The sequence below is a fragment of the Notamacropus eugenii genome, chromosome 7, assembly GCF_028372415.1.
Source record: "Notamacropus eugenii isolate mMacEug1 chromosome 7, mMacEug1.pri_v2, whole genome shotgun sequence".
Classification (NCBI taxonomy): Eukaryota; Metazoa; Chordata; class Mammalia; order Diprotodontia; family Macropodidae; genus Notamacropus; species Notamacropus eugenii.
The window spans coordinates 55,420,823-55,433,710 of NC_092878.1; the positions used below are offsets into that span (position 1 = coordinate 55,420,823).

A 12,888-nucleotide genomic window follows, 5' to 3' on the forward strand; every position below is an offset into this window, starting at 1 on the left:
TTAAGTCAATTGACCCTTCTTAGACTCAGTTCCCTCACATGTAAAACAGACATAATAAGACACTTTTTTGAAGTTTAAAGCATCGTATAAATATTAACTGTTTTTTCCATCTTTGAGTATTTTATAGGTCCTTGTCTTGAATTTTGTTAGATTCACATTTTAACTACAGAAAGCTTTTTATTGTGTCAGTTGTGTTAAAAAACCAAAGAAAATTTTATCTACTCATGGAATCCTAAAATTTTAGGGTATCATCTAGATGTATTTTCACAAGATTTTTCAAGGAAAAGTACTGAGAAGCAGACTGGAAAGAAACACAAAGACTTTAATCCCAGATTTGCCTCAAGCATTTACTGAGTATATGCTAATAAATATGGAATTAAGGTCATGTCAACACTATTTCAACACAACCAATCAAAATCATGAAGATCTTACCAGTTACTCATAGGGGTTGTTTAAAGGCATCAGGAAGTAGACTGGAGATGGCATGTTTGGAGACTGGCTTGTGAGTGACAGAGGAAGAAACACAGATGGAGAACTAACATTGGTGTGAAGGACTTTATTGACCAAGAAAGGGGTTCATTAACCTATATGAAAAGGAAAAGATGAACTATAATATGGGCTTATATGGAATCAAAGACTGATTCTAGGAGAGTCAGTCTGTTTGCAGGAGCTTGGGGAAAGTGAACGATGAGGGAGATTCAGAGTATTTCTACCAGAAAAACAAATAAAGGGAAGAAGTTAAGAAAAGTCGATAAGACAAGTGGAAGTTGTACAGTCCTGAAGTGAGTACATGAGGAGCCTGGGTCCTCACGTAGGTGCGTATGTATGCATGTGTATATATGCATATATATATATATGCATATATAAGTACACACATATTTTGGGATGTGCTGTAAATAATAATATGATAACACTATTTATAATTCTATAATAATATTTATTAATAGCCAACATTTACATACCATCTAGCATATACCAAACCCTTTACTATTATTATCTCATCTGATCTTCCCTAAAACCCTGGGAGGTAGGTGTTATTAGCATCCTTATTTTACAAATTGGGAAACTGAGGCAAACCGAGATGAAATAACTTACCCAGAGTCACATAGCTAATAGGTGTCTGAGGGCAAATTTGAACTCAAGTCTCCCTGACTTTAGATCTGGTACTCTATCCCCTGTTCCACTAGCTGCCCCTATGTTAGCATAGAGATCAATGATAAGAGAGTGTTAATCAGATTTATCTCAGATCTCTTATCTAAATAGACTACTTCCTGAACTTTCCTAGTCGGTTTCAGAAAGATGTTGTCCACATGGTATTGGAGGACCTTGAGCATAAGATATCTATATCTATAAGTAGCAAGTTTATGACATGTCACCAAAGGTCAACTCATCATCTCCCCTCTAAAAGTCCCCCTTTCCCTGACTTCCCCATTTCCACTGATGGCTTCCTCATCCCCCTGACTTGAAAGCTTAGAATCATCTTTGACTCTTCTTCCTCCCCTTACTCAATCAATCATTTATTAAGTGTTCATTATATGCCAAACACCGTGCTAAAAGCTGGAGCTACAGGTACAAAGAATAAAACAATCCCTTCTCACAATAGGCTTATATTTTAATGGAGGAGATAATAAGCATGCCCTAAAATATAAACATTAAGTTCAACACAAATAGATACAAATATAAATGAATACAAATATATACAAAATTGTTAAATATAAAGTCGCTTGGAAGAGAAAACACTGGTTGCGGGGAGGGGGGGCGAGTAGAGAAACGATTTATTCAGAAGATAATACCTGGTCTGTATTTTAAAGGAAGGCACTCTGTGAGATGGAGGCCAGAAGGGAGTGCATCTCAAGCATGGGAGACCACCAGAACAATGACAGCAAAGGGGAGATGAAATATCATGTGTGAAGAACAGAAAGAAGACCAGTTGGGCATGAATAAAGAGTGGAGGGAGGTGGGGAGTAATGGCCAATAAGGTTAGAAAAATAGGCTACCAAACAGCTGTCAACTCTAGGACTCACCTATGCAATTTAGATGTTTTTCTCCACTCATACAATTACCACCCCTCACCCACCTCCTTTCTTAGACTATTGTAATATATAATCTTTTAACTGGTTTCCCTGCCTCCAATCTCTCCCCTCCAACCCAGCCAAACAAAGCTGCCAAAATAATTTTCCTTATGTATAATATCTGAACATAGCACTCTCCTGCTCAAGAAATTGAAGTGGCTCCCTATTACCTGTTAATAACATTTTCTCCATCCATCAATTATTTGCTGTGAGAACTACAGCAAGAGCTAAAACCTGAGATTGAGCCTAAGAGAAATGAAAATGGAGCACTCTGAAGAAGAAAAAAGAACGGAGAGAGGGAGTAAAAATAAATTAATTTTGTTTTCAATTAAGTTTTATGAATACTTTTAAAAATATCTTATGATCATAGATTTAGAACTTGGAAGGAACTTCAGAAGCCATCTACTGCAATCCCCTCAATTTAGAGATGAGGAAAATGAAGCCCGGAGAGCCTAAAGAACTTGCCCAAGGCCACATTGTCATTTCTGTGTATGCCCCCTACACACACGCATGCACGCACATGCACATGCACATGCAAACGCACACACGCACACACACACACACACACACACACTAGAATTGAACCTTCCTTTGTAATAAAAACAAGAGAAACAGTTAAGCAAAGACAACTGAGTGACCACATTTTACAATATAGACGACATTCTTCCCTTGTAGTTCCCTAGAACTATGCCTAGAACTGTCATTATCTGTTCCCTGGAATCATGATCATCCTCTCCATCCAATCCTTTTTCCAAGGGACAAATCTGTTTTGAATATTATTCTGTCAATAACAGAAAGCTGCCTGCTTTATCCAACGTGACTTTTTGGGACTCGCTATGGTTCTGGGCAGAGCTAAGGTGCGAATAAGGAGAATTCTTCTCTCCACCCTTCTTCCCATTCCAAACAGCTAGAAGGAATGTCGCTTGTAATTATGATATGGCCAAGATGGCTAAGCAGGTCAACTGCTAACATACCTGTAGGATAAAATAACAAGCTCTTCAATTTAGCATATAAGGAACTTTACAGTCTGGCTCCAACCTGCCTTTCCAATCTTATTTCATATCATTTCCCTTCATACTTAAGTTCCCTGATTTTATTCAGCTGTTTCCTACCCCATGCATTCACACTGGCCATCCCCTAGGCCTACAAAACATTCCTTCCTCTTCCTAAAGAAATGTTTCTCTTCCTTCCAAGGACCAGCTCACTTTCTGCCTTCTCCATGAAGTCTACTTTCATACCTTGAGCTGAAATGAGCCCTTTGTCTGTGCCTCTATCACACTCTACCACTCTAATGCTTATTTGTCTTCATGTTTATTATGTATATCCTTAGTAGACTATAAGATTTTTGGGAATATGGATTGTTTAGTTTATCATTGATGTATTCCCAGTGCCTAATAAAGTGCTTTTGAGCATAGAAGTTGTTTAGTATTTGAAATACATGAAAGCAAGGGCAGGATTATAAAGAAAGGACACTAATTTGGACAGTGAAAGATATATGTAAAGTCTTTGCCAAATGATTGCCATTTTAAATTTCTGTTCTTTCTATTTTATCAAGCCACCCGTAGCCTCAACTGGATAATATACCAATGTGAGAAATGAATATTCCTCTCATATTTAGTAACTATTTCATTAGATACAAGGTGTCCCTCTTTCCTACTTCCTTATCTAGAAATCAACCGATGTGGGAAGTCTCTCATAGAGATTTATCCAAGCTGAGATCTAATCAAACAGTAAAAGAAATTCTAAGTTTGGGCTAATGGGTGTATTCCTGTTTATTGTGTTGGCTCAGACAGGCCTGGGAAAAATGCTGATTCTCCCCATCATAAAGAGATGTAATATGGAAATTGATGTCTCTCTGACCAACATTTGAGTGACCTAAGTCATGTACTGCAAGATAGCCCACCTCCCATTGTGTTAACAAATCACAGCTGATTGCCATCCCTTGGAAACATCTACTTTTCAAAGGGCATATAAATTGTGACTCCACTGCTAGTAGGGGTCTTTGGTCTAAGAGAGGTGACTAAATGAACATCCTTTTATTAATAATCTACTGGCTTCGTTAATAAAATGATTAAATTCAGAAACTATGTCTCAAACCTTTTTAATCATCACACTAGGATGTAAATAAAAGTTATGGTTGTTAATGGGGGCTCCAATCATTGTCACTAATTTTCTTTTTTTTTAAATTTTTTAATTGATGAAATAAAGCATTTCCATCACATAGTATGGTTTTTAAAAGATGATTGTACATGAAATTGCAAATCAATTATGTACAACTTGCTATTCTTTTAAAATATATAATAAAGTTATAATGTTTCTTTTTTTTCTTTCCCCCACCCTAGAGATGACTACCACTAAACACAAATATGTGTGTGTGTGTGTGTGCACATGCATAAAATAATTCTATACATACTTCTATTAATCATTTCTTTCTCTGGATGCAGATAGCATCTTCCTTCATACATCCTTTGCTGTTAATTTGGGTATTTATAATAGTCAAAATGACTTAGCCACTCAAAGTGGTTGTTAAAACACTATTGCTGTTACTGTATATGTTTTCTTGCTTTTACTTATTTGATTCTTCATTATTTCATGCAAGTCTATCCATGTATTTCTAAGATCATTGATCTCATCATTCCTTATAGCACAGTAGTATTTTATCAAAATCATATACCACAACTTGTTTGACTGTCACTATTTTTCAAAATATCTCATTGCAAGCTTTATTTCCCTACATCTGTCACAACCTGGTTTCTGCTCCTTAAAAGGAAGCTACTTGTTTGTGACCAAGATATAAGTTGGGACACAAAGCTTTGGCCATGTTATGAAATTAGGCTTCTAAAGGGGCTCTGTTAGAGGCAGCTAGGTCATGTTCTGCCAACCCTGGAATGAGGAAGACTCATCTTCATGAGTTCAAATCCAGCCTCAGATACTTACTAGCAATGTGACCCTGGGCAAGTCACTTCACCCTGTTTTCCTCAGTTTCCTCATCTGTCAAATGAGCTGGAAAAGGAAATGGCAAACCACTCTACTATCTTTCCCAAGAAAATCCCAAATGGGATCACAAAGAATCTGAAATGAATGAAAATGACTGAAAAATGAAAAGGGGCTTTATCATTGGGTAATTGAAAAATACTAGACTGAAAGAATACAAATCCTGACTCTGCTGTTTGGATAACTCTAGGACCTTGAGTAAATCATTCCTCTTAGCCTAGATGATCTCAAAGATTCCTACCAGGTCCAGCTCAAGAAATGATGATTTTAAAGTGTCATTTCAAACATTCCATTTCGCTTCTGAAGTAGCATTGTAATAAAACACTGAACTCAAAAACCTGGATTCAAAATTGCCTCAGATACTTACTAGCTACACAACCCTGAGCGAGTCATTCAAACTCCCTATGTCTCATTGGACTTGATGGTCTCTAATATCCCTTTCAGCACTGAACCTATGATCCTATGGCCCTATCAAAGAATTTCATAAGAAAATATTTCTTGCGAAATCATACAACTATATTCAAATGTTTAAGGTGATGGTCAAATGATCATAGAAGTTTACAACTGGGAGGAAATGTAAGATCATCTGATCCAAATCCCTTATTTTAAAGAGGAGGAAACTAAAACTTAGATGGTTGAAGTGTGTTGTCCAAAAATGTACAATTGCTGGGTGACAGCATTAAAGACAGATCCCAGGTCTCCTTATTCCTATTTTATGGGTACAGTTTGTTTGTCCTTTCCTTCTACCATGAAATAATGATCTTCTGTGGAAATAGTTTTTTTGGGAACTCCTGACTATATAATTAAGTTCTTTCCATGAAATTAAACATGGACCAATATTCCTAAAGTCTAAAAGAAATTATATGTGTATGGATGCACACTTGCACTGACTGGGAAGGAGTGTGATAACCAGCTCTCAAAGAGAGGGTATCTCTTGGATGTCTTGGCCACAGACACCTTCATTAGGTGGAGGTGATGATCTCCAAAAGAAACATCAAAGTTTTCTAATGTAAATATGGTAATAGGTTCAATGAGGAAGTTATAAGATACATCTAGTTCTATATTCCCTCTTTGTCTGACTTTTCGAGAAACCTCCATGTAATTGTTGAAGGGCGTTGCTTGAATTCTCTTAGCCTAATACTAAAAATAATTCCTTATATTTGTTCAACACATTAAGTTTCTGAAGGAATTTCACATACCTGAACGTTACCTTCATAAAGAAAGGTTGAGATGGCCAAGAGAAGAAGGGATAACAAGGGAATGTGTAGGGTTTGAAGCCCTAATGCCTTTTGAAAACACTTTTTGGAGAAGACAAAGTCACTCTCTAGGAACAGGAGAAGGGTACTATGACTTTTGCATGCATATATGCACATGTACACACACAAACAGACATTTGTTTAAGAATGAAAATTAGTGGATCAACTTAATCCATCATGAAGGAACACTGTGTCAAAGCAGTGTTATTTTGGTTGTTGTGGCTTCTGTGTGAGTGGTTCCCAACCACAGGAGTATCTGGTAGCCATCTGAGAGAAGTTGGATTGGTTAAGAAGATGGGACTGGTTGTGGCAAATGCAGGTAGAGCTAGTACATATTGTTCAGACCTGGAAAAAAATTTTCCAACATAATAATTTTCAAAAAGTATTTATTGGCAGAACATGGTTAGCCTACTGTTAAAAATATGCATAGAGATGCTGAACCTGAGTTTTTATCCCACCCTTTTCCTCTCTCCCACCCTTTTTGCCTGTCCTTACTTCTCATGTTACACCTCTACATTCCACCCCTACTAACTTTGCCCTGTACATCGATGTTTATATACAGACCTTCCCAAACACATATACATGTGTAAATACACACAGACACAAACATATATTTCCATCATAAACTGAAATTGATGGGACATTGTTACTGTAGTGTTTTGAGACTTTTAAGATGAGAGGTTTGTTTTCCACTGAAAATGGTGCTTTCATATGATTTTGGAAACATTATTAATGTTGATAGCACCACCATCCTTCCAGTCACCCAGAAGCATGGTCATGGCTGAGAGAAATCACCATGCCATATGCTCTGATTCCTTTCAGAGTCCATCACTATGGTAAGCTCTGGGAATTTAATATATATTTCTTCCTAATATATTTCCTTCAAAAATTATATAATTTCCATTTATGGGAAATCAGAAAGACATGATCAGATAGACAATTCTTTTATCTTTAAATTGTCAAATGTCTTTTTTTGTTTCATCCTGTCAAAATCACATATTTTGACTAGTTTTAAACTGAGCATATAGCAGACCAGCTTCTCCTTGATCTTTTCCTTTCAGATAAAATCTTGAATTGTCATTAGACTCTTTCTGCAATGTTTTTTCTCCCCAAGCACAACATGCCAGGATTTAGTTTCTCCTTTCCCTAGTCTGTATCAACATCATAAAAGATTTGAAGTTTCACCTTTCAGGTGAATCTTTTCATCTCTTTCTCTTCTTCCGAGCATCACAAAGGAGATAAAGCAATTGTCCTTGAGTTGAAAATCTGTTATTAAAAATAATGATGGAAAAAATGTAAGTTCATTTAGTGGGAAGACTTTGTACCTTTATTCCTCTCTGGGCTCTACTCCTGACTTTTTGAACTTGTTTCTGTACCCTTCCCTAGCATTCTTCTCACCCTGGAAGATTCCTTCACCGCTGTGGCCACTTTCTTTGATGGATCATTTCCTCCTGGAACCTCCATCTTCAAGATATTTCCCAAGCCAACCATATTTACTCTTTCATTCCTCAGTCAGCTCTCCGCTTTTGACTCTCCAAACTTCTTACTCTACTATGCACCACCCCCACACATTTCATGGATATCTTTCCCTTCCTATCATCTTTCAGCCTTCTTTTATGTATTATCTTTTCCCCCATTAGAATATAAGCTCCTTGAGGGCAAGAACTATCTTTCTATTTGCTTCTATGTGTATTCTCAACACTTAGCACCAAGTTTGGCAGATGATCAGCATTTAATAAATGCTTACTGGCTTGACTTTGTAAGTTGCTTTAGTTTAACTGGGGACAGTGTGCTATAGGCATCTACCTTGAATGAGGATGAAAGTAATCAGGCTTCCTAAGGGGAAAATATCAATTATACCTTAAAACTGTCACAAAATGCATCTACTTCACCCCCTACCAAAAAATACTTGCCTTATCATTCAAGTGAAAAAGATCAAACTGTAAAGGAAAGCACCAATCATATTTCAGGTCGGAGAGTAACAAATCTATGATTCTGTGCCAAGTGGAGCCCAGCACAGTAACCAATAAGGTATTAGTTTCTAACAGTGTTGTCAATTGAACATTATCTGTTTGTAAAAATAGAAAAAACTTGGCACCAGAATTTCCATACCTCCTTCCTGTTGTCTGCAATTCTCACCTTCCCACTCTCCACCTCCCTACCACCACACCATAAAAAAGTTGCAATACGGTTTGAGTTGGGAATCTTCTGGAAGCATCTTTGGTGCATATAATGCTCAAAACAATGAAAGAATAAATTGGGAGAAGATTGTGTCAGGTAATGTTTATGATTTGCAAAATGTCAGAAGCATTTCTCTAGTTTATTTGTGGCTCTCTCACAGGTCTCCAGTAAATTTAGATACATCACTCACTCAGTTCCTTGGCTATTTTATTGAGAATGACTCCCTCTGCTATGTAAAAACCTCTTCAAAGATCTGCTGAGATTATGTGATTGACTATTTGTGAAGTCATTTTAGTTTCCTGGGTGGCCTGTGTTATCTAAGTATGATTATATGGCTATTGATGTCAGAGAATCCAAACTGGTCTCATCTAAGTAAAAAACTCCCCAGTGTTATCTCAACACATTTAAAGAGGATTCTAAAATATTAATGTCCCATCGAAAAGCCAGAGACATTCTTAAAGACTTGGAAACAAAACCCAAAGTGCAAAAAGTTACTCTCCTAAACTTGAGGAAAAAGCCCAGTAATGATGGCTTGTCTTTGTATTTTCTTTTCTCTGAGCCATAACTAAATGGGGCAGCTGGGGTTTGTCTCAGGGTCCTAAAATCTAGAGCAGAAGTTCTTAACACTTTTGTGTCATGGATCCCTTTGGCAGTCTGGTGAAATCTATGGACAGAAAAAATATTTGTTGCCTACTTTTATAATTAAAGGAAACGAGAAATTTCAGTTAGAGGTTAGTGAAAAACAAAGATGTAATTTTTTTTCCCACCCAAGTTAATAAACTTCCTGAAATCCATGGACTTCATGTTCTTAACATGAATCCCCTGATCTAGGGGATTCTATCAGCACTGTCAAAGGCTGTGCTTTTTCTTCTCATTTTCCATGGCTATACACCCCAGGTGAGCTCTCTCTATCACCTGATCTGCCCACTTTGCTCAATGTGCAGAATTCCTAGTTATGGCTCTGCTCCTTCCTCAGAGGAGTGCAAAGTACTTCATAGATATCTAGTGACAAATGGTAGCATTCACCTCATTTTACAACTGGGGCAGAAATCAGTTAGGGAGATACCTATAGCTATTTAGTAAATAAATGTAGAAAGTGACTGAATGATGAGTTCCCTTGATTTGACCAAACGTTTTGTTCCCTGAGTCAAACAAATGTGCAGTGAAATCATCCCACTTGCCAAGTCAATATCTGTCTTTTTTTTTGATGCTCCTCAGTTTCTAGATTTGTTTTAGCTCCTCTGCCAGAGCTGCAAACCTTATTTATTTATTTTTTCTGTGTAAATGTTTGTGGTTTTTGCTAAATGGATCAGTTATATCAACACGTCCTACCACATTATTAGCTTTATCAAATAACAGAATGTACAGCCTGCCAGCCAGAATGTGTTTGGTGTATGTCTATCCAGTACATCTTGTAACAACCCTTTTCTAATATAGTTTAGATTTTTTCCTTGTAAGTTAACACATTTATCAGCCCATATTTCAAGGCAAATTTTCTAGTGCATAATTTCTGCAGGAGAATTTTCCCTGTTAATGGGATCCATAGACACTAAAATGCTTCATTCCCTATTTCTGTGTGCATGGAAATTGCTGACTGTTGAAAAACAAAATGTTGACTGGATGGAAGAAAGGAAGGAAAACAAGGGAGGGAGGGATGAAGAGTAGGAGGGATAGAGAAAGGAAGCGGGGTGGGGGGAGAAGGAAGGAAATAAGTTTTGTTTTTCTGGGTTTTTTATTAAGCACTTATTACGTGCCAGGCACTAGGCTAAACATTTTATAAATATTATCCCATTTGAGCCTTGTAACAACCCAAGTAGGTGCTACAATAATCTCTATTTTACAAATGAGAAAACTAGAGGCAGACAGAGGTTAAGTGATTTGCCCAGGGTCATACTTGTAATACATGTCTGAGAACAGATTTGAATTCAGGTCTTCCTGACACCAGGCCCAGTAGTGCTTCCTCCTAGTTATTGTATGCCTTGTGCCTCTACATTTATCAGCCTAGTTTTTCTCCATTAATTCCTTGTGATCCTTTTTGGTGGCCATCACTCTGTCTGGGGGCTGTGGAGTTCTCAAACATTTGGGTTTGGCTGGAAGAGCAAATCTGCTGCATCCAACACATTTTCTTTTAATTGCTAAGCCCATGTGTATTTTAGGAGGAAATTTGATCCATATGTTTCTGATTCATCTACATTGAAGTCACCAAAATGTTTTGTAAGAGAGACTGAGATGAGTCTTTTCTTTCCCTTAGAGACAGGAAGTCGAGGTTGTGAGGAGGAAGTTACCCCCAAACCCATCCTGACCTAGGGTTCATTGGTTAAAAAAAAGAAAAAGCCAAACTTTATGAGGTTTGCATGGGACTTCGCTGGTTCCAAAGCATTTTCCTAGCCCATTCCCATTATAACCCAAGTTACCAAGGTCCAAGCTATCTTTTGTGTCTATGGAGCAGCACATGAGAGCAAATCTCTTCTTTTCAGATTGAAGATTCTCTGTAGGAAATGACTTGATTTTGCCTCATGGTTTGTGTAGGGGTAGAGAAAGGTATGTATTGACCACTTTGCCATGGAACAACTCTGGTATCCTGGTATTTCCCTTATAATTGGTGACTCTCCGATGTCATTAGTCCATAGAGAATACAACACGAGAGAACGGTCTTCTAGGGATTGAGACTCTTGCCAGAGAGTGTTTTGTGGGCTTTCTTGACAAGCTTCCTCCACCCACTGTCATTTGCCAATTAGGCCTAGGATTTGAAGAAACTTTAAAGTCAACCAGTGTGTTTATCCATGTGGATCTCAAGGTCCAACAGTTTCATTAGCAGAGAAAAACAATTGGTGAGAGAGAGAATGTCTGTGAGCCTAGAGAAATAATGATGTTTGGGTGCTTTGATTTCTTCAGAGACTTCCCCACCACATTGAATCACTCCCCTTTATCTTTCCAAACCATCTCACCACCCTTCCCTTGTGACCCACCTCTGCATGCTAATGTTCTAAACCAAAAGCAAACTCATCATTCGCTGGCCAGACAAGGTTTTCCAAGATCTCTCTGCTCTAATTACTGAGCTGCTGCTGCCATAGCCTTGAAAACAGTTGAAGATGTGTAATGCTTCCTTCCCGTGTGCAAAACACATGGCTACCAGATATTCCGGTGGTCAGGAGTACAGAGTCACTCAAAAGCCACTGATATAACCATGATGATGGTGCTGCCTTATGCAGTCGTGGTCCTCGTGGTGAGAAATTGGGATGCTGCCCTAGCATGCCGATTCATCCCTTGAACAAACAGGGGGACATGTGTAGAGTTGGCTTCAGGGTGATTATCCCAAGACTCAGAATTCAGAGAATGCTCTCCTGCTAGCTATTGGGTAGTTCCCTGTGAGGGGAAAGGAATGTGGTTCTGTTAGCTTGTTCTAAAAGAGACCTGACATTTTCTGGAACATTGAACACATATGAATACACCCAAAGAGTGAGTTAACCCTGTCTAGCAAAAAGGTTTTAGTACTCAAAGCTGATAGAAATTCTGCACAGCCTATGGAATTCAGAATCAGTTTTCCTTAAACTATTTCTCTCATTTCTTTAGGCATGCAAAGGTTCTTGGAGGTTGTTTGAGTTTTCACCCCATGTGGAATCCTTTGTACAAAACTTCTGACAAGTAGCTGAATATCCAGTCTATGCTGAACACTTCTGGTGGCAGCAAACTTACTGCCTCATGTACTTTTCGTTGATTTCTATTTATCCTCTTTCTATTTATTCTGTAGATGACTACATAGGGACCTCTTGCCTCCCCTTTCCATGAGGGAGATCCATGAGGATAGGGATTGATTTACTATTTGCATTTGTATCATCACTGCTGATTTAGTACGTTATCTCTTCAAAGACTTTTCAGGAGGTTAGCATTTAAAAGAACAGAAAAAGTTCTTTTACATAAAGAACAAAATGAGTTCAATCAATTGTTAAATGATATAAGATATTGCTGCATTTTGATAGCTAAAAGGAAAAGAACTCTGGTTTAATAAAAACTGCTAAAATATATGCATGATGAAGCACAGCTTTCAAATGGGATTTGAGCATCCTGGGACATAAAATGAAAGTAGGATAAACATAAAGACGCAAAAAGCCTTTGTAAAAAGATGTATGATGATGAGTCATCCCACAATTGCCTTGTATTTATTTTTATATACTTTAATGTATACACCCCAAAAGAAAGTAACTTCCCAGAGGACATGGGCTGATTCATTGTGTTCCCCAAGCCTAGCACAGTGCCTGGCACAAAATAGTGTTTAATAAATGCTTGTTGACTGAGTATTTTTGATTTCTTGCTTATCTAGTCTGTTCCATTGATCTACTTTTCCATTTTGTTGTTCAGCCATTTCAGAGTCTTTGCAACCCTAT

The 12,888-nt window shown here is 37.7% G+C and overlaps 1 protein-coding gene across 3 annotated transcripts in view; it reads right to left on the reverse strand.

The window, feature by feature from the left end:
* Nucleotides 1-302: 302 nt before the first annotated feature.
* Nucleotides 303-12,888, reverse strand: part of LOC140514471 (zinc finger and SCAN domain-containing protein 29-like) — an 82,984-nt gene continuing 70,398 nt past the window's right edge. Inside the window, exons 3-4 of one of the 3 annotated variants that reach the window (XM_072624900.1) lie at nt 7,508-7,588; nt 303-6,667 (exon numbers count right to left, since the gene is read on the reverse strand). In XM_072624900.1, the coding sequence (XP_072481001.1) occupies nt 6,648-6,667; nt 7,508-7,588 (101 nt within the window). In that variant the 3' untranslated portion in view covers nt 303-6,647. Of the gene's footprint in view, nt 7,589-9,860; nt 11,870-12,888 lie in introns of those variants that run through there. The other 2 variants (XM_072624899.1, XM_072624903.1) reach the window with 2 other exon arrangements.